The sequence below is a fragment of the Lutjanus erythropterus genome, chromosome 10 (assembly GCF_056507025.1).
Source record: "Lutjanus erythropterus isolate fLutEry1 chromosome 10, fLutEry1.hap2, whole genome shotgun sequence".
Classification (NCBI taxonomy): domain Eukaryota; kingdom Metazoa; phylum Chordata; class Actinopteri; order Lutjaniformes; family Lutjanidae; genus Lutjanus; species Lutjanus erythropterus.
In genome coordinates, this window is record NC_139326.1 from 13,807,487 (window position 1) to 13,829,940 (window position 22,454).

Below are 22,454 nucleotides of genomic sequence, written 5' to 3' on the forward strand. Positions count from 1 at the left end.
GCGGAGCACAGGTCACCAGTCGAGTCAATATTTGTTCACGGACAGCAGCTCCTGGGCAGGGACTGTCCGTTTATTAGAGACGGTTGGTGACGGTTGGTGATGAGACGGAGGGTGACAGAAGCCAAGTTTCAACCTGTCCACACGACAAAGGTAACAAGTTATCTGTGGGAAAAGAGGAAATTTTGTGTGATGGTGAGCAAATTATATTTAAACTTGCTACTGAGTTTTCAAATAAAAAACAAGGTGATGATATTGTTAGTAAGACTTGAGTAATAATCTTGTAAATAGACAGCCAGACAATTTCTAAGCTAACAAAATTTCACCCCCTAAAATGTTTCACAAATCACATCAGGGTTGCACGTTTCTTTAACTAGTAATTGAAAATGCTAACAACCAATGATTCAATTAATCATTAACAATTAAGATTAAAAAAAACCCCATGTTTTCTAATTCTTTCCCCATTTTCATTTGTTTCATCAATACTGGAATTTTACTCCATAATCGGCCCCTAAAATCCAGTATTGGTCGAGATCAGATCTAGACCAAGAGAGGTAAAACTAAGTATAGAACTATTATGTACATGTAAGTAGCTGAAAAAAATGACAATGACCAACGACATACAGTCTTATATAGAAGTTTTTTCTGTAAATTGTAAACAATTACCAGTGGTGCAAGGGAATAAATAATGACTAGATAATGTAATAAATTAATAATGTACAGTATGCATATGCAGTATGTGTGGAGTTGAGGATAAGGGTAATAAACAAACTCAGAAAGCTTGTTATGAACATTTATTCGAGGTTGTGCCAAAAACAATTTTTGTGATAATTTGTTTTGGCCTGTGCTCGCCACTCCTCAGAGGAAGAACACGGGGTAGGTCAGAGGACCTGTGGACGTGTGTTGCCATGGCGATCTGCCCCTCACTTTGTGGAAACTGAAACCTGAGAGGGCTCAGGGCCATTGTGACTTCACCACAGCACGGTGATGAGGACTAAAGTCACACAGCCAAACGCTGTTCCTTCACTGTACCAACAACAGCAAATTTTCATACATCAGAGAAAAAACACGTAAAAGTATCAACAAAAACTGTGATCATGATCAAACAGCAAATCATCACACATCCACTCAATCATCTACGTGTTGATTACAGATCACACGCGTATTTTCTCTCTGTAATTAACGTGGGATGCTGAAATACGGCCTCCTGCAAACACAGCCTCATATTAACGCGCTCCCCATGTGGCGTGCTGACAGCAGGCCTTCATGTGCACAGAAGCCTCGACCGCAGCAGATAAGATCACTGGCATCACCAGGGAGTCCATCTCTACTGTAAACAAAGCCCCACTGACCGCAAGAGGAAATAATTTGCGGCTGGAGTTTAACAGTTTGCTGAGAAACGCCCAGCCTTCTTCAGGAAGATGTTTATACATGGAATCAAAGGCATGTGGCCGCAGACAGGTTTTATGAAAGACCTCTGACTGAAAAAAAAAAAAGGACCAGTTCAGAGAATTGCTCTTCACCTGACTGTAGTGTTTTCCTATTGGTTTGTCCCAGGACAGGAGGAAGTCAGATATTTACTTTCTCAAGCCTTTATTTGTAAAGAAAATAAATCCGAAGTCTAACTGTGAAAAATGTACGGCTGCAACTAACAATAGTCGATTATTAAACAACGTGTATATTAATAAATGAATCATGATATCTGCAGTATAAATCATCTCTAAATATTTGCATCTGCAATTGTTGCAATTGCCTGTTTTATCAGTATTCACAGTGGACTAAATACAGTTTCCTAGTTTTTTGTTTGTGCTTTTTTGTGACAATTTTTAGCAACGCTAATGGCAGCTTAGCATCCACATGTTAGCATGATCGCTGAGAGTATTTTAGCATGCTGCTGACACGCCAAAGTAATAAGGCTGGGACTGTATGTTTATCTCCCGACGATCATGATACTTCAACACGCATTGCAGTTCTTAAGTATTTGGATTTTACAAGTATTGCGATTAGATATTGCAAGTTTGTTTAGCTTTTCTGAACGCTGTGAAAAAGCTGAATCATAACACTTTGAGGAGCAGCATCATTGCTGTCACACGTCTTCCTGTGTGACCTAACTTATGACCTAACTTCTGAAAACTTCTGTGTCGCTGCCACAACTGAAGTTTAGCTCATTTGGTCCAGAACAAGAGGCAGGAAAAATAATAGATCATTGCCTTTTAGTTCTGGTCTATTCCAACCTTTTACAAGCAAACCTAGTGGAGTAAACATAAAGTCATATAGACTGACAGTAGCTCCTTCATAGTTTTGCTGCATCATCATCATCTGTACATAGACCCTCATTGTGAAATCAAATTCCAGTGACAGATCATGCAGCACCGCATTGTATTTCATGTTTGCTTATTTTTCTCTGGTGTCACAGAAATAAAGTATTTTTAGTCCAAATTATGACTCAACCACATGTTATGGATAATGATGGGTAGAAACAAGATTAAAAAACAGAGGCGTCTTGTACCATAATATTATGGCAGGGTTAATAATAGTAGTTCAGCTTTTCAACTCCTGCTAAAATCACATATCTACTATCATAAAATCCCGTGATTGGTACATTTTGCTTTCACACCACAAACAAACAGCAGCACAATCCGCTCTAGAACAGACAGGGACCAACTGAAAAGGTGAATGATCTCGGTCCAGCGGTTCCTTAAGAACAAGAGCTCAACTGACACACACTGTACCATTGAGGCAAAAACACCAGCGTTTGTCTGAACCACAATTAACAGGTAAGGTGTGAAGGCACCCTCAATACAACTGTAATACCACCTAGTGTCTTTGTTAAAAAAAGACATTAACAGATTATTTTTTACACAGCTGCACATACAAGCCAAAAAAGTTTGAGCCCAAACCAGCACTGAGCGTCAGACTGACGGGATCCTCACAGGGAATGTGTGCAGCAGCTGTAGACACAACAGACATCCCTCACCCCCAAAACCCTGACTAAACTGGAACCAGTTCACACCATCTCGCAGATATCAACTCAGCGGCTGATCAGGATCTCCGCAATGTAGGAGTGATCAAATCAGTACTGACAGCATGTGCAGTAAGTACATTTTCTTGGCTGTCTTCTGCATGAAGATAGGAGTTCAGTGTTGCATTCACTGGCACTGAGCATGCAAACTATGAATAACACAAAAACATGCTGGCATCGGCAGGTAATATGAATCCAAATATGCAGCTCGAAAAATGAAGATATCTTCAGAAAACAATGCAGCAGTTGTATCAGCACCTGTAAAATCACCTCACTAATTTCAAAACACTAATTTCTTTTTTGCACTCACCTTCCGCAGGTCTCAGAAGTCTCAAAGTTATTTTTTTGTGAATGCATTTCCCTCAGCTGCAAACTCACACACAGCTCCCAGTACAACCAGAGAGGGAACATCCCAGAGAGAAATGAGGGATTAACATGGAGACGTCACCCGGCGCTGTCTCACACGGCAGAGCACGAGCCAATCACAACACAGCCGCTCAGACACCAAACACACACACATTGAAACCTGACAATACCAGCCAGCGAGGGAGGCTGTGTAATATGAGCAGGCTGGTGACCAGCGGGCCGAGGCTCTGGGGTTCTCTCAGCCGTAAACAGTGGCATCCCTGGCAGGAGACAAATTCAGAAGCTCTTTATGTCGGTGGTGCAGAGGATAATGGAAGTGTGGAGAAATTTGGGGCATTTCCAGTAGCCTTTGGGTAAAAAGCTGCACAAGTAAAAGTTTGTCTTAGCCCTCATTAAAGTGATACTCCACCCAATATGTATCTTCTGAGAATGAATCACCTCGCTTTCAAACTTCTACTGCAGTTTGATTTACAATCGACAGAAGAGATTTCAGTACTGGCCTTCTTCATGGTAGGAAAGGCTGAGAAATACAACCATTTCATTAATGACTAATCTGACACTCATTTTCTTAATTAATCTCATCACAATTTTTATAAAAATGACAATCAAATGGGGCTGCATGATATGGAAAAGCAATGATGTTAGGATTATTTTGACAGAAGATTGCAGTATGATTCACAACGAGTTGGAAATGATCATTTTTGCATCACAAATTTTCTTCATTATAATGCTGTTTTGTCAAACATTTTGTCCTTAATCATATAATTGCAGTTAAATGCAGCCCCACAATCACATTTTCCAAAAGCCTGAGGTGAGATCTTAAAATTGCTCAATTTGTGGTAAAAAAAAAAAACACTTAAAAGATTAATTATCAAAATTGTACTGAGTAATTGGTTGCTCTTTTCTGCTCTATATTGACAGATTGTAAAACCCTGTGAGGCAAATTGTGATTTGCTATATTGGGATGTATAAATAAATTTTACCTGATTACTAAAACAACAATAACACTTGTCTGCATCGGCTTTCTTTCCAAGACTAATGACTATAAGTAAGGAGCTACAGTCAGGACTTGTTTGTTGATCTTAGCATTAATCTAACTAATCAACACAAATTTAACACAAAATTAACACAAGTCTTTGTTAAGGGGAGTTACATTCTGTAAATTACAGCCACGTACAGTGACTCCCTGGAGGCTTGTTGTTGCTGTGGGCATGCCAGGTACCACCATGCCTGTACAGAGACCATAACCTACTTAACACTGAGTCTGGTGTTTTGTCAATAAAAGAAATAACTCTTTGAGTGACATGTACAGGAACAAATGAATAAACTACAAAATAAATTAATCTAAAGCGCTTTTCTTCTTGCAGGATTGACATGGCTGGACAAAAATTGCAGGTATCCTCTGTACCAGATCCAAATCCAGCTTGTGTTCAGTGAAGAGGCAAATTACACACTTTTCAAAGCCACATTTTAAGCCCACAGAGGCTGAGCATACTTAAAAGAGAGGTTTTAAGTGGAGTAACAGTGTGTGCAGACTTAATTAAAGACACCATGCTCAAATGGTGCACACACTTGCACCCACTGAAGGCGACTAATCAAACTGTAAATCTGTCAAGAGAAATTTGGACTCTGCAGTTGATTTTCAATTGTCTCTTACATCCCTAGTGTTTTGACTGACAGGTTAAAGAGAGACCATTTTGAAAGTTTTGAAAGAGGAAATAAAATCTCTCTCAGACAGACAAGTCTATGTAAAGTTGAATTTATGAGCAATACCATGCACCCTCTGGTCTGGTACTAGTAGATTTTTGTGGCTAATGTTAGCTGACTCTTGGTCGATATTATTATGTAACTCAGATTACTGAGTCAGTTAGCTGATCTTATGACTCTTCTTTGCTCATGTAACTGTTTGTTTTAGTAGTTAAATTACCCGTAATTCTCACTCACTCATTCTCAATAGTTTACATCAACTCTGCTGTTCAAAGTTCTGAACATTTTGGTTATATCTTGCTATTTATAGATCGCCACTTCATTGTGAGTTTTACCAAGTAAACTAACCAGAGAAGCACAAAACATATATTACTTCATAAACAGCATATGGCATTTTTAGTAAACAAGGCTAGCATGCCACTTGTTTACAGCTAGTTAGCTCTGCTCATAAGCGTCTGGCTAAACTGCATCAGACTGCCTTCATGTGAAATGCTTCAACTTGACAGGCAAAGTCTGTGCATGCCTGCATAGCTGAGGGATTATCACAGTATCAATTGAGCGCCGAATTCCCTTTGCACCTGCCTTGTCCTGCTTAACGTACAAGAAACGGGCGGTATTTTTCACTCCTCCTTTTTTTTTTTTTAGACAACTTCCTTTTCATTCACAAGTAGTTCCGAGGGGATAATGACAAGCTGTGGGCGAGCCACTGCTGCTGCAAACTGATGCTTCTTTCTGGCAGAGGCAGCCGCTGAAGATTTAGAAATACAAGCAGATCTCTATCATTCCTGCGGCAACTGAAGCCCACTGAGGACACACGGTGCATGTAGACAGAGAAAGCTGCACGTACTGTGGCGGTTATAGGATGAAACTGTGAATGACGTCTTCTGCAGGACAACATCTCGCTCATGAATCTCACTTTGTGCTTAATGCAGCTTTTTGACAATTTAGTGATGACAGTGAGAGCAACTGAATAATGTTAGATACTATTAACAGATAAAACAGTCATATGGTTGCATTCGGTGATGTATTTCTTCACCATTTCCAGTTTATAATGAAACACCTGTGACGGCATGTTTAATCTCTAACAAAATAAGACTTGTCTACACCTGCCATGTTCAATGTAATGAAGAAATATTGTTGCTTTTATGTTTTCTAATGGTTTCTGGTAGGGATGATATGTTTTCATAGTAATGATTCATCAATTAGTTGGTTAGTTACCAATGATCGATTAAGGAAAGTGTTTACAAATTGCAGGCCTTGTTTCTGGACAACAATGGTGGTGTTCTATGCAGTTAATTGGGTCTGTTCATGCACAAGTCACTCCATAAAATCACAAACCTGGCAGAAAACCTAATGGCACCATACGCCTTTGGCCTGGTCTGAGTGAACAGACAGCAAATTATAATAATCCTTGAAGAACAAACCGTAGCTTGTAGTAGCACACTACCATCCTGACTCCTTACTGTACAGTCTGTGTCATGTCATCAAAATATGTACATGGGGTTTATTGTTTTACATCACAGTGTATTAGGAGAAGGTTCTGGTTTAGCTTAGAAGGTTTAGCTTATCTCACCACTGAAGAAAAGTGAAAGACTTCTGCATTTTCCTTGAAGCACAGGTAAGACAGTCAGTGTTTTGGGGTTCACTGCTTCTCCACATTCAGTTTTTTATACCACTCCTCCCATTCCCTCCCAAATATCAAAACAATAATTTGCAGCAAGCCCCGTCAAGCAGAGCGCCTTCACGTCAGGACATCTTTTTACTGTGCAATTATTTTAATGTTTGTGAAAGGTAGGTAAAAACATTATCTATCTGACGTCCAGAAAAGTCAATATGTATTAAAGAGGGATCAGGTTTGCAAAAACTGGAGAAGAAGCTCAAGAAAAATGAACAGAAATTCAGCTGAGACACCAGGAGAAAAATGATCAATTCACAACTAAATTGCTTAAAAGGTGTCAATAAAAGCTGCTGATCAGCTCTGATATATGAGAGCACATGGTGACTGAGAGGAGGCATGATTGAAAGAAAGAGATTAACATACCAGGAAACAAAACATCTTTGTGAAACACACTTTAAGGTTTAGCCGGGGTTAATCCCAGCTACACAGAGAAATACCTTCACTCATGTTCACCGCGACAATTTTCCTCCAAACAGAAATCTCACACAAGTTGAAGCACGCAGGACAACAACTCTCCACAAGGTTAAAACAACCAGATCCTCAACATGAGGAAAACCTATCCAGGTCACAGGGAGGGAACACGTCAGTCAAGACTATTATGATGTTTAAAGTGACAGTTCGTGAGCTTTTGCACAGTGGGTGATACACCGGCCAAAGTTTGCAAGAATCTCAATGAACTCAGTTCCTGACCTCAGCAGATGCTGCTGACAGAGACTTCGGTTCTACAGGCCTTAAAGGAAAAAGAGGTTATCAAGTCCATCATCAGCACGACACCAGCATCCGCTCATCAAGCTGTTCTTGGACACACAGGAGCTGCAGAGCTACTTAACAAGCCAGGGTCACAGGGGGGTAGTTTGACAGTTGGGTTCCTAAAATGAACATTTCTTAATGGTGTTATTGCATTTCACTATATTAAACTCACAAAATCATCAAGGAACATTTTAATTGGATTAAACAATCTTAGAAGTTGTCTTGTCTTCAGTCAAGTCAATATAACTAAAATTTGACCTGAAGGTGGCTCCAGCAAAGGTCAACTGGTATTCAGTATCTCACCGAGAATTAGAGGGGAAAATTTCTCCCATGCTCATGTCTGTATGCCATGTATGATGCAGCTTACTTAGCTTGGCATAAGGACTAGAAATAGAGGGAAATATCTAGCCCAAGTATCATTTATTAACTGACACACTGTAACCTGTACATTTACTGCCAGATTGACAACTTATAAATAACCTTTTCCTCTGCTCGGCTAGCAGCACGGTCACTCTGCGTCTGCTGCTGGCTCTCCCTCACTTTCTTTCATTCCTTAACGGAGCTATGCTATATCAGGATATCATTCAATCAAGGCCCAAAAACTTTATTTGGGCAGTCACAGTAAACAACCATCCTGTGGGAATATGTTGCTTTTTCAAAACAGTAACAAAAAAGTCCTACAGCCACAGCCGTATCTGATTGTTACATCACAACTACACGCTGTAACTTAATCTTTTGTATAATATACACCTTACAGCATTAAACGTATTTGTGATCAATGAGCGCATGAAAAAGCCAAACACAGCCAACACAAACGTGTCCCAATCCATCTCAGGCCATCATGAACTCTGTTAAGCCTCTAAGACCTGATTTAAAAGGATTTTCGAGCAGTTCTGCCAGAGCTTTGATCACTCCAATAATGACTTCCAAGCAAATTTGCAAACAATGTGGAGCTGGTCTGGCAGCTGCCCCGGGCCCCTGGAAATCTTTTAGGAGGATTCCCTGAAGCTTGACTTTTATTTTTTTCTTGTTTTTATTACATCCAGCAAGTCCTCTGTTTAAAAACTGCGGTGCTGGCCTTGTTATTTCAGATTTGACACGTTTGTGCTTATAGAGGCGACTCATCTAATCTAACATCTTACAAAACATATTTGACTTTCATCAAATATGAACAGTTGTCAGTGTGGTGTGGTTTTTGGAGGGGAGGGAGCTCTGATTGTTTGGTTTCAGTGGATCTACTATTCAAAGTAGATTTGATCTTGTAATAACAGGGCAGTCCCTGAGGCTCATGTAGGTCTTCATCCCACACTTTAAGACCTTAACAGCTGTAACAACTCCCTTCACCTCCCCTATCAAACACTAAGAGTGGTTTCTTCAGGGCAAAGTTCTCACAGAGAAAAAAAAAAGATATGAGCACAGATGGACACAGAAAAAAAAATCTTCTTTCCAAGCCAAAAAGGCAGTATTTTAAGCCCTAAAAAATGCACAAGAAGCAAAAATGGGACACAAGCATGCACAGATGTTTGACCAGAACTAAAATTACAACTCAGCACCCCCTCTACATCAAATTACAGAGGAAACACCAAGGCAGGGATTCCACAAAAACTGTACAGCCGCAAGAAAAGCAGGGCCACATTTGACATGCAACCCGCTCAGACGGGGCAGTGGAGTGGAAGTCATTTTCTCTAAACAAACTCGGGAGGGATGGGAGTCATAATCGCAGGGAGGTGGAGGCTGGGGGTGACACATCTGAGCAGGAGGAGGCCCGGCTTTGATCATGTGGACAGAAGGGTCGTCTCACGAAGGTGTTAATTGAGAGACCTCTGCCATATGTCCCACAGAGGCTGAGTGACCGGCCTGATGATGTGGACCCAGAGCGCCGGCTGCTAAGCCTGATGTACCAACCGACGCCAGGCCGTGCTTCAACCGGATCTGCTTATGTGTGAGTGGGAAACCAGTGAGAGGCGGTGGAATGCTCTACACGTTGCTGGAGGACATGAACAATGTACAGATTAAGTACTAAGTGTGTTTCAGCATAAACATGTTTGAGCTTGGAAATGTCAGTGAAATAAACAAGAGGCGCATGAGCGGCCTTCACGCAGAAATCAGTGATGCTTTCATGCTAGTAACCAACCATCAGCTGCTGCTGCTGTGTTGTGCTAATGGAGAAATATTGTTGAACAAGTTGTTTCTGGACATAAAATGTCAGCAAACTGCAACAGAAATACATGCATACAATACATTTCTGTAAAAAGTTGTGTTTTTATTTCAGCTGAATTCAAATGAAGGGTGGTATAAACTGGCATGAAACAGCCACGAAAAATATTTAATAAAAAAAAAAAAAGTTTGCGGGATGGATTAGCTATATTTTTGACATCACATCGTGGACCAGAGGGAGAGAGATGGAGGGCCAGAAATGGCCCCTGGACCGCCAGTTTGAGACCCCTGATTTAAACTTTAACAGACAGATGAAGCCAGCGACGTTACATGTTCCATGTCAGAAAAGGACTTTTTCAAATAATCTCGTCTGTTTGATTTTCAATGTATTGATTTTCTGTTGATCCCACACTACTTCACAACATCATCAAACCACATTATTGTTTTAATTTGAGAAAGAGACCCCTAGTTGCACAACTTACATATCTTACGTTTTAGAATTATTTTTACTTTTTACTGGCCCAAAAAATCCAGTAGCAATCAGGCTCTGATTCTGTGTAATGTGCAGGCAAACGAACAGACAGACAAATCCTTGAAGACATAATGTCCTGTACACTGCACACCATGGAGGCAGCACAAAAAAAACACAAGACTTTGCTGCTGGTTGCAGTTTCCAAAACAAACTTTCTGGATCCACTTCCAAGTACAGCTGAGCTGAAACGAAAACAATTTCCAGCCAAGACTTAAGTTCAACGTTTAAGCCAGTTCATCAGGTGAACTGAGCTAAAAGTAATGCAGCCGATGATCATGTCTCGTTGAAACTGTCGTAGAGAGATGTGGATTGAAAAACATGTCTTCCTACATGTGTTCAGTTTAATTTTGTGTAAAGAATTTGGTGTGTTTTATCTCCTGACTTTGGTGTGTCTGATGACAGGGTATTTATATCTTACATGTTTTTTAGTAATCACCATTGGTTTGATTAGCATGGCTACTCTGTAACTTCAACGCTTTCATGGCTTAATAAATTAAAACATAAACTACTGGTATATAATCAATGTTAGATGAGAAGAAACAGCCAAATTGTCTTAAACACTGAATTACATTATATATTGAATTATAAGTTGGACACAGGTAAAGAATCGTGAAAGATTTTTTTTTCTGATTTGTTGAAAAGTTGGAATTTATTGGAATATTTTCCCAACGTGACGGTACAAAAGATCACCAGGTTCACCGAAGCCACACCAGGTTGGTACTTTTATGTCTGAAAGAAGGCTTTGTTTGGTCTCCTGGATGAAAGCGCTGTTTATAATCTCTATTCTTATTATACCCAAGTGTAGAAAAATGGATTCAGGGATATGCCAAAAGTGCCACACTGGAAGCCAAAGAATTTCATTAAACCTCTGTCACAGAGCTCATATTCTTCCCTTTGACATATCAATTCAGGGCTTTATCTGTAAAGAAAAGGTGGAAAAGCCTCTGAGCCCAGCAGAAGATGAAGAGCCCTCCATTTGATCCCAGTTCTTCTACAGCACAATAGGGACCACCATCCAGGTCTATATCCCCTTTATTCTGATCCTAAAAATGCCTCAGCTACCCACAACTTCTGCAGAGCTTTCATCTGCCTGCTCCAACCTCTGACAGTGGGAAAATAGGTAGTGGCGTGCCAAATCAGAAGAAGAGAGGAAGAATTAACTCTGCTGTACGGTTTGGAGACTTGACACCAAACATAAGCAGCAGTGGCTTCATTAACACTGTATGCAACAGTCGAAAGTTGATGACAGTCCCCTTCAGCAGCCCATAAAGACACTTTTGTAAAGAGTCAAGCACTGTGCTGCACTGCCAGTTAAAAAGAATGAGGCTGTTTGGGATGTGCACATCTGTGGTGAAACCTGATACAAGCTGTTCAGTGTAGAGCTGCAACATTAGGTCTATTATGTATTATAGGCAACTATTTTTAATCATTTTAGTCATTTTTTAAGTAAAAATGTTATACATTTTTGCTGTTTCAGCTTCTTAAATGTGAGGATTTGCTTTTCTTTGTCACTTTATTGTTTATGTTGTTGTTTTCTTAGTGTGTGTTTGTTCTGGACAGTTTTTATTGTAGTTGATCTTATTAGTCATTTTCTGCAATGTTTGCACTGTACAGCACCTTATAATTGATTTTAAAAGGTGCTTCATAGATAAAGTTTTCTACAGAAAAGAGTGATTGATTAATCATGAAAATAATTAACAGATTAATTGACAATAAAATAGACCTGAAGATATAGTTTTATATTATTTTATATTCTTTGGCTAAGCTGCAATATATACTATGTATTAGAGAGTTCAATGTTAATGGGGTTTTTTTCACTTGTCGAGGCACTAATCTTGACCAGTAAGAAAAAGTTTTACTTGCTCCTGTGCAAATCATGTAATTTATTAGTGTTTATCAAATAACAACAACTAAAGTCAGCTGTCATGTTTACTCTAAGGTTGCTGATGTCTTTAAATGCCTTGTTTTGTCAGATTAAATACGAAAGATCTTCTATATTCATCGATATTGCAGGTTTTGTCAGAAAATATAAAACAGTAGAACAGGTAGAACTGTCTGGTAAATTCAGAAAATTATTTTACTGTAATGCAGCCTTGCAGGAAAAGACAACACCTTTGCCATATCACAATATCCAAAATCTAAGATGATGTCGATATATTGCCCAGCCTATAATGAAAATAATCATTAGTCACAGCCCATGTTAATTGCATGACAAAGATGAGTCAGTATGGGTCACATACTGGTGAAGGATTACTAAAATCTCGCTGAAGAACAAGGTCAGTGTCTGAAAACTGTCCCAACAGCAAAACCCTCTAAAAAGGACCCACTACAATAAGACTCACAAGTCAAATCTTTATGAATAAACTGGCTTTATCCTCGCCTCTTGTGATGCACGCACATTTCCCTGTACTTGGAGCTCAAAGTTCAACCCAACACACACACACAGACAGACACACACACACACACACACACACACACACACACACACACACACACACACACAGCAACATGTGAGACACTTCATCCAGCGCCTCTCAGACACCTGTCCGGCGCGAACAAGCTTTGTTTGGTCAGAAAAAAAAGAGCAGCAGATTACCACAACGAGCAGGTACAACAAACACCATACGACTTTAAACATAATCCTGCTTAACCAGCAGCGCTTCATGGGATTGTCCGGTCTGCTCGCTGCAGGACCACCTGACCCAGAACACGCATGGAAGACACACTGAACTCATCCAAGGAATTAAACCAAAGGCTGCTTGTTTATGTCAACACAAAAACATCCTCAAAAGCTTAAATACTTCAAGGACGATTTAATTAATACATTTGTATTTTTTTCAGAAGCTCTCTGCGGCTGCAAAGCGTTTAACTCACCCGACGCAGAGTGTCTACAGGCTCTTTTTAAACTTGAATGCGGCTCCTCCTCGCTGTTATTTCAGCTGATTGTCCTCGGAGACAAATTCTCGAGAGGGTTAATCGTCCGGATACGTTTGTAACTTAACGTCAAACTAAAGGAGTTTATACTTTAGACCCGTGGCGCACGACACGTCCCGTCTGCACCACCAGCAGCCTCTTTGTACTTGTCCGCCTCAGCAGCAAGTTGTTAACCCGCGGACATGCGCAGTCGCTGCTCACACGAGCTCAGCTCAGGCTGCTCAGAGCTGATAGGAGGCTCAGTCAGCGCTACAGGTGTAACTTACCTGTCTGCCGCAGGGTTGGCCTACTTTTACTGCCATCCACAATATTTACTCTGGTGAAAAATTAAAGCCATTCCACTTTTAAAAAACGACTAAACTAACATAATAGCTGCTATCTAAGGACTCTGTATGTGCTGTTAACGTTATTTGACACTTTATCTCACGTTAGCATTAACAAAAAGTCTAGAGATTTAACCCATTAATGTCCACAGTAGAAGTTTATAATTTCACATGCGTGCGTCCATGTGCACGCGCATGTCTGAGTGCGTTAGTTAGTGGTTGAGACGCTTCAAAAAGGAGAATAGGTCATAAGTTCATCAGAAAAAATCAAACTCAGGACATCCCATTAGAGATGGATACATTTCCATCATTTCTCCCTAAAAGTGCACTGAAAAATCAGTGTAGTTGATTTTGATTTTAAATTAATTTTTACACGAGTCTATCTGGTCATTAAGTGCATCTGGTTTTGAACATGAATGGCTGCGTCTCAGAAACTACTAGCAGGTATATCAAATGTATTTGGATTTAAAACAACTTAAATTTCAATAATATGTGCTTTCAATCATTGTAAATCTGATATTTAGCATTGCAAATTACTGTTGCATTAATTTTTCTGTTTTATTAATTTTATTTATTTTTGCAGAAAATCAACTTTGTCTACTAATTAAGGCATGATAAATATGTGAAATCCAAATGTTTGTAGCCCAGGGTTACACAGATGTAAAGCTATACAGTGATTAATTATAAGATTTAGATAATTATAATCTACAGACCTTCAGAATTTGGGACAAAGGAAAGACCCAAACAGGATTAACTGGACAGGAGCGCCATCTGGTGGCGTTTTGTTTTAAAAGCAGCTCAACATGGGGACATCAGTGGAGTATAAAGGGTTATAAGCCTATTCGTGGTTTAACTTCACTGCAAGCAGTGGTGAAAAGTAAGTACTGTATTTAAATTCCGTTTTGAGGTACTTGTAGTTTAGTTTAATATTTCAATTTTATGGTTCTTCATGGCCTACTTGTACTCCACAGCATTTTAGAAATAAATATTTTCCTTTTTTTCCTCGGTTGTATTTATTTGATATCTTAAATAACTTTGCAGATTCAGGTCAATACTACAATATTAATATTATAAATAATGTTAAGATAAAACTTTATTGATCATAGGGGTGAAAATCACAAGCTACCCAGCAGTATATAAAGTAATCAAAATGGACTCTATCCTGCAACTTCAACATTAAAATTATGTGTACAAATTGATGACTCAATAATTATAATCCAATTCTATACATTAAGAAATGGAAAATTTTGCATAATGAGCACTTTTGCAGGACAGTAAGATGCCTACATGTGCAGTAAAGTAAAACAGGTCTGTTTTTTGATTGATGGATGTTTAGTTAAAAGGGAAAATTTGGCACTTTTCATGTGGATGTCCAGTCAGTGTTGATGGTAAATACAGTCAATTCAAGCTTCCAAGCTGATGTCTCCTGCTCAAAGTGCCTACATGTACCAGGATGCATTGCGTGCAAACTTCCCATCTTGCTGTGTATGACCACCCTGAGCCTATAGCTCTTTCTTTGTTGGTCAGAACATATCGTCTGCTGACAAAAACTACTCATCTCACGCGCCCCCTGGCTACTCAGACAGGACTAGAAATCCAAGTGGAAATCACTGTGACTTCACTGGATGAACAGGTTTTGCAGAGGGAGAACTCAGCTGTCTCCAGCAGTAATCTGCTGCTCTAACAGCCCTCAATAGCGTCCATATGTTAGAGTTGCTCCCAAATCTGACTGTCATTCAGGGAAACACAAATAATTCAATAGAAGCAGATGCAGATGACTGAAGGATACTTTCATATACATCTGATTTTTCAATATTGTCCAGTTTAAGAGGATGTGGTTGTGGCCTTCAGATAATTCTGTGCACCTCTACCACATATAGATAGATAGATAGATAGATAGATAGATAGATAGATAGATAGATAGATAGATAGATAGATAGATAGATAGATAGGAAGAGAATTTTAGAATTTAACCTGAAACAACAAAAAAGTTAATCTGTGCATGAACAAGAAGAATGTGAATGTGATCACAAATAAAAATGATGCAATTGTTCATTGTCACTATCACTGAAAAGTCTTGCACAACGTCAGTCTGACTTCAGCCATGCACAGTGTCTATTATTCTGGTCACATCCCTCTATGTGTAACACTATCATTTCATCAGTTTGTTTTGTACAAAGCGGGTAGTGTTTCCAGCGGGGCCACACCTCTCCTGCTGCTTTGGATTGGCCCTCATCTCTTCACTCCCTCCATGCGAGTTCCGCGTTGCAGAGCATTTAAGTCCTGCCGTGTTTCCTCCACCTCCTACTCTCAGGATTCAGGAGACCGGCAGCCACCATGTCCGAGCGAGGAGAATTCGACACCAACGTCCTCACCGTGACCCGGTTCGTCATGGAGGAGGGCAGGAAGGCCAAAGGCACCGGGGAGCTGACGACGCTGCTCAACTCCCTGTGCACGGCGGTGAAGGCGATCTCCTGCGCTGTGCGCAAAGCTGGCATCGCCCACCTGTGAGTAAACAACTGGCACTGAGGGGGAAATATTTAAGTTTATAAGATCGCAGTTCTGTCAAGTGTTGCACAGTTTAAAAGTACCGCTCACTGAAGTTCCTGCATCCACGTTGGCATAAACTGAGCAGGAGATTCAGGTTCTCTGTGCGCCAATCAGGAAGCGCATGCCTGAAAATGACACGCCCACTTTCATGTGATTTAGTTCTTTTTTATTATTATTTATTACAAACAATATTCTCGACATATATTTAGTGTCGGTTATGAGCAGCCTTATTGCCATAAGAAAATTGTATGCAAAAGAAATCACGCATTTCTGCTTTATTACTTGTTTGTTTCCTCATCCAAGGAAACTAGAAAAGAAGGAAGGGTCATTACATCACTATAGAACATTTTATTCTACAGTAGTACCACTTCTACTGAAGTATGCTATTCGTTTTAGTGTGTTCTGTTGTGTTCTTAGAGACTTTCCTTCATCAAAGGTTATGTAACATATTTATATTGGGCTTTATTGTGCTTCTCCCATAGGCTTCAACAGCCGTGGCACCAAACAGAGCCTGTCAGTTTCTATAGTGATGTAATGTCCCTTCCTTCCTTTTAGTTTCCTTGATTTTGACTTTATGTTGTTGTTCTTTGTTGTTTTAAACTGCTGTGTTTTAAGATCTTGCATCTGTGCGTGTACAGTAATAGCAATTATTAGTAATTCCTGTGTTGGTCCACTTTACCTCTCGTTCACTCATGTCATCTTATCATTTCCAGTTAAGGAAAAGTTAACATAAACTATCTTATCACTAAAATAGTCCTGTTCCTTGAATACAGCATTTACACTGGTACACATTTTGCAATCTTATACAACAATACAATATCTGTTGTATTGTTTTCAAGTGACTTACATGAGTAGAAATCTTTTGCATTTTGCGCTAAACTTTTGTGACTGATTAGACTCTTTCTGATTCAGACTTTACTCTGTGTTTCCACAGGTTCTTAAAAAGTCTAAAATCCAATAAGCTGAATTTTAGGTCTTTACATGTCTTTAAAGTCTTAAATACGATTTTGATGGGTATTAAACATTGATTGAATTATTAAGTTAAAGTTAGTTATCAATTTCCATTAATTTAAGTATTTCTTCTAAATGTCTTTTGGGGAAAATTGTACTGGTCATGCTGTAACAACTACAAAACAACATGGAACCAATAACCACTAATACTGTTACTCTTCCGTATTTGCTGTCCTGTGTAGTCTTGTTCAATTTACTGTTGTAATTCTTGGACTTTTCCTTCATATTCTTTGCCAGTAAAGTCATAAAATAGGTCTTAATAAACAATCACAATGTTCTTAAAAAGGTCTTGAATGGTCTTAAATCTAACTTGTTTAAACCTGCAGAAACCCTGTAGTGGTTGATGCAGTAATTTAAGTCACCAACTAACCTCTGTGGTTTAGAAATGCTGTGTCATGCATCAGTTGCATTTTTTAATTATTTCCTCATCTAAAGTGGAGACTGGTTCAGTTTGATTTTTATTCCAATCAGACTAATGTCAGTACAAATCTGTATCTCTGTTTAAATATCCTTTTTTTTTACATACAGAGGAAGACAAAATAAAAACAACCAGAAAGCTGAATCTCACATGCAGGCTCAGTAGAACTGATTTGTCAGTTTATTCTTCACTGGTGCTCTGATTTTTAATCTACAGAAAAGTGACATTTTTATCCGTGAAATTCCTTTCATGTAAGTTTTCTTTTTCATGAGTTTTCACCTTCTCTCTCCCTATTTTCATCTTTTCTGTCTCGTCAGTTATGGCATTGCTGGCAGCACCAATGTGACGGGCGACCAGGTGAAGAAGCTGGACATTCTGTCCAATGATCTGATCATCAACATGCTCAAGTCATCTTTTACCTCCTGTGTGCTCGTGTCTGAAGAGAACGACAAAGCCATCATTATAGAGCCAGACAGGAGGGTAAGTAGGTCTGTGTGACCGCTGGAGAGAGACTGAATAGACTTTGATTTAGATGTTAAAACAAAATGAAAGATCTTTTCTACTCCTGAATCTGCATGAGTGAGGATAACATTTAAAGTTTCCCACTCGGCTTGAAAAAAACCTGCTTTAATTTATTTGTGTGACCTGTTTGCAGACTAAAACAGGATCATCCAGTTTGGCCAGTCTTGGTTGATGTAAATGTCTGTTTTTCAGATCTTTTCCTTGTGGGATTTAACAATCTCATGCAACTGGTTTGATTGAAAAAAAAAAAAAAAAACAAGACTACAAACAAGAACAAGAATTGTTGTATAAAACTACTTTCAGACTGACCACTTACACAGCAATGATTAATTTTGTGTTTGATTATTACTGATGGGTACACTCCTCGTAGCTTTTTTTTTTTTTTTTTGACCTCTAGGTCAAAGAAATGTTGTTTGATTAACACCACAGGGCACATTTTAACGACATGATATCACACGTTATTTCTAGCGCTCTTCCTTCTGTTCCAGGGCAAATACATTGTGTGCTTTGACCCTTTGGACGGCTCCTCCAACATCGACTGTCTCGTCTCCATCGGAACCATCTTTTCCATCTACAAAAAGGTGCTGTCACAGGTTAAAATTCCCATGATGATGTGTCTTTGTCCTTGGTTTACAAATATAACGCAAAGTAACGGCAGAGTGATATGATATTACTAAAGATGTACTAATCCACTTTTTTCAGTTTGCAGACCACTAAAATGATAAATAAGTGATGACATTAGTTTATACTGTTTCCTTCAGGCCACAGATGATGAACCCACTGAGAGGGACGCCCTGCAGCCTGGCAGGGACCTTGTGGCGGCAGGCTACGCCCTCTACGGCAGTGCCACCATGATAGTGCTCTCCACCGGCCAGGGAGTCAACTGCTTCATGCTCGACCCAGTTAGTCCTCTCCTGAAGGCCTTTGTGTGTCAACATTTTTAGAAAAAACACATGGTTGTGAGGTCACTGACAACATTTTCTACTCTTTGCTCATCAGTCAATCGGTGAATTTATCCTGGTTGAACGAGATGTGAAGATCAAGAAGCGAGGGAAGATTTACAGCTTGAATGAAGGTTATTCACTGTACTTTGATCCCGCCGTCACAGAGTACCTGCAGAAGAAGAAGTTCCCTCAGGTAACACTGACGTCAGGGCGAGAGCTTCCAGCAGAGCAATGTTATTAAACTGTAATATCAAGGACATAAAATGGTGAAGTAAATAGATTATGTCCAGATAATCTGTTACTGTTAAAATCGACTCCTTCACTGGAGAAGCTGGGGTTTGAATGTATTTATCAATCAGGGACAGTGGAATCAACATACATGTACATTTATATGTAAATATGGTAGTTTTTATTAGGGCTGACTAGTATTAATGTAATAGTTTGCTAATACAACATTTGAACTGACTGCAGGATGGCACTCAGCCCTACAACGCTCGTTACATCGGTTCCATGGTGGCGGACGTCCACCGAACACTGATGTATGGAGGCATCTTTTTATACCCAGGAAATGTGAAGAACCCCAGTGGAAAGGTAAGAACCCTTACTGAGAGATTTAAACATTTTAAAGGCCTAGTAAATGCTGTATCTCAAAGCGGCTGGTACAGATTTAGTAAATACAATAATAGAAGTATGTGAATATTGTATAAAGACATGAAACTCCATCATAAAAAACATTAAATTTTTAAAATCCTGACTTCTCTAGTCTCTCTGTTGTTCTCACCATTGTTTCCTTCTAAAGAGGAACATTTTTAAGTTCAGGTGATGGATACACAATTTTAAAAAGGCTTGATAATGTCTGTCTTAAAACTGCCACTGTATTCATTTTAAAATCTAATTGTCATGTATGGATGAATGAATCGAACCTTGAGCCCTGGATTATTTTCAGCCACAGGTTTCATATGTTCGCATGTTATTTACAGCAGCTGTACAGTGTATGTGAGGCCGACTCAAAATAAACTGCAGTGTCCATGTGGAGCATAATGAATGAACAGGTCATCCAGTGCAACGGTGTGGTTCACTGATTTTTAATAGTTTAAGTTAAGTTACATGTAAATCAGGCTTTGGACACACAGACAATAATTTTTAATAGCATTTCGTTGTTGGTTTTGGTCTTTTTATGTGGATATAAATAGTCCTAAACCCCAATAATTAAGTTGTGTTTACAAGAAACTGTAAAAAAAATATCTTATTTTCATTTCGTTTTACTCTTTTTACTTTGAGCCATTTTCTGGGGAAATTTCCTTTTTAAAAAAGAGTTTGTTCAGTGTCACTTGTTACATGTGAAGACACTGAAGAAAGTGTCACAATGTTGTGTCTTCACACATCCTTCCAGTATTGGCAAGAGTGAGCCAAGCATGGCATGTTGTCACATTTTAAAAAAAGGTACAAAACAGCAGACTTTAATGTGCACAAGAATAGACCGAGAGAGAGGGCATGATGGGTATTTTCAAAAGAATACAAATAATAAAATATCTGAAATAAAAATAGAATATTTAAAACATAATTTAAGTTAATTTCTTGCGTCTCTTTTCTATTCAGTATTGAATTTTACTGCACAGTGACTTGTAAGCATGACATTAATTGGCACAGTACTGAAAGGAGTGATGGGAGATTTAATTCTGTCATGTTAAATTAACATTTAAACGTTTGTTATTTTTATAAATGATAACATCACCTATGTGTCCCAATGAGAAATGGACAAAGAAATTAACTTGGCTTACTGCTGCCAAAGTGCACTGGAACAATGTTTTTTTTTCCCTCCAAGTGAGGAAATAGGTTGTTTGCAGTTTATTTAAACTGTTTTTTAAGCCCTTAAAGGTCAAATCATCACTAAAGTGAATGGTCGTGATCAGACAGAGCTTTTTTTTTTTTTGTGAGAGGTATCCTTTCCAGTTGTTTTCTGCAGACTTACAGTTGCAGCAAAGACAGTTATGTTAATGTTAACATGATAGATCTATTCATAAGTCAGTCTATATTTGATTATGTGCTCACAATATATGTGTACCGTGATACCAAAACAAACCGTACTACACCTCTGCTTGTAGTGTAAACTCTGGAAGAGCCTTGTACATGACTAATAACAGTTTAAATTTGAATATTCCTTTTGAAAAGTTTGACATTAGGACTACAAACTAAACCCCACTCTCTCTTCCTCAAAGCTGCGGTTGCTGTACGAAGGCAACCCCATGGCCTTCATCATGGAGCAGGCGGGCGGCATGGCCTCCACCGGCTACGAGCGCATCCTGGACATCCAGCCTACGAGCATCCACGAGCGGTCTCCTGTGGCCATGGGCTCCCCTGATGACGTGCTAGAGTACATCGCCATCTGCAAGAAACATGCCAAGAAGTGAGACTGCACCGACTCACCCTCACAACCATCACTGTCCAGCGAAAAAACCTTGCATCTCCAAACTCTCCACTTTTACAGGACCGAGGAAGTCGGACACATTTTGAGCTTGATGTACGTGTGTTTTGGTAATGTTTTGTGGAGTTTGAAATTGTTTCTTAAGGCCAAAAATGTGCAGGGATTTTCTTAGTTACAGCACAAAATTAACCACAGTTGGAGTTGCAAGGTTTTGTCATAGCAGAACTGTACATGTACTGTTTGTAGAAAGCTGACAGATAAAAGAAAAGAGGTGGCTCAGTGGAAACCTGAAAACTGTGGCTGATAAGCTGAATACAACGCACACATTCCCTAAAAAAACTACCAAAGACCAATAATGTGCCAAAAAAAACCAAAGATGATTGCACTTGAATAAACCTAACCTGAAGACTTTTCCTCCTCACTTTACCTCCAGCTGTGCCTTAATGAGAATGAACTACATTCTAGATGTGTGAAGGACCAAACAAAAAACTTTATGCAAGAAAACCTGGTGCCTTTATTATGTGAACAACTACTGTTTGTAATGATGAAGTCTGTCAATAAATCCACATGAAGTCTATGAAGACAAAATCGGTGTTTTCATCATTTTGAAATGTGTGAGTGAAAAAAACAGGATTGGTCGGGATCTATTGGTGATTAATGTTCTGTGTTCTTCTACACATTCAAAGCATCTCACGCAGTCCAAGTTCATACAGTGAAAGTAAAGCGGTATGTAAATCCTGACTGCCCTCACAGCTGTCTAACAATTTGTTTCCTCTGTTTCCTCTGGAGAGTTTTATCTGTTCTGTCAAGTTCATAACTACAGTTTTACATTTAAAATGACTGAAAGCAGCCTCTGTTAGCGTTAAAGTAAATCTTTAAAGAAGACACTTGTGCATCAGTACAACACACAATAAACAAGTCACCTGGAAAGCTTGTGCTGCTGAATATAATTTAATAGATGATTTCATGATTTGAGAGGCTCCGTTCAGTCATTCTAAATGTTTCCCTGCATGCACTAATGTCACATAATGAAGTGGTGCTGCTGTGCCTCATGCAAATGTGCACAACATCTGTCTCAGTGGAGAGAAACTTCACTTTGTTTCACCCACCTGCAACCC

The 22,454-nt window shown here is 39.2% G+C and overlaps 2 protein-coding genes across 2 annotated transcripts in view; one reads left to right on the plus strand and one right to left on the minus strand.

Moving 5' to 3' along the window:
* The window catches only part of kank1a (KN motif and ankyrin repeat domains 1a), a 65,440-nt gene extending 52,158 nt beyond the window's left edge, over positions 1-13,282 (minus strand). Inside the window, exon 1 of the mRNA XM_084728265.1 lies at positions 13,084-13,282. The gene's annotated coding sequence lies outside the window, so the exon portion shown is untranslated. The remainder of the gene's footprint in view (positions 1-13,083) is intronic.
* A 2,437-nt stretch (positions 13,283-15,719) lies between these two features.
* On the plus strand, positions 15,720-21,924 carry fbp1a (fructose-1,6-bisphosphatase 1a). Its single transcript, XM_084728271.1, has 7 exons — positions 15,720-15,973; positions 17,763-17,925; positions 18,456-18,548; positions 18,729-18,869; positions 18,967-19,104; positions 19,383-19,502; positions 21,131-21,924. The coding sequence occupies exons 1-7, from the start codon at positions 15,804-15,806 to the stop codon at positions 21,320-21,322; spliced, it is 1,017 nt and encodes a 338-aa protein (XP_084584397.1). The 5' UTR covers positions 15,720-15,803; the 3' UTR covers positions 21,323-21,924.
* The last annotated feature ends 530 nt before the right edge of the window (positions 21,925-22,454 follow it).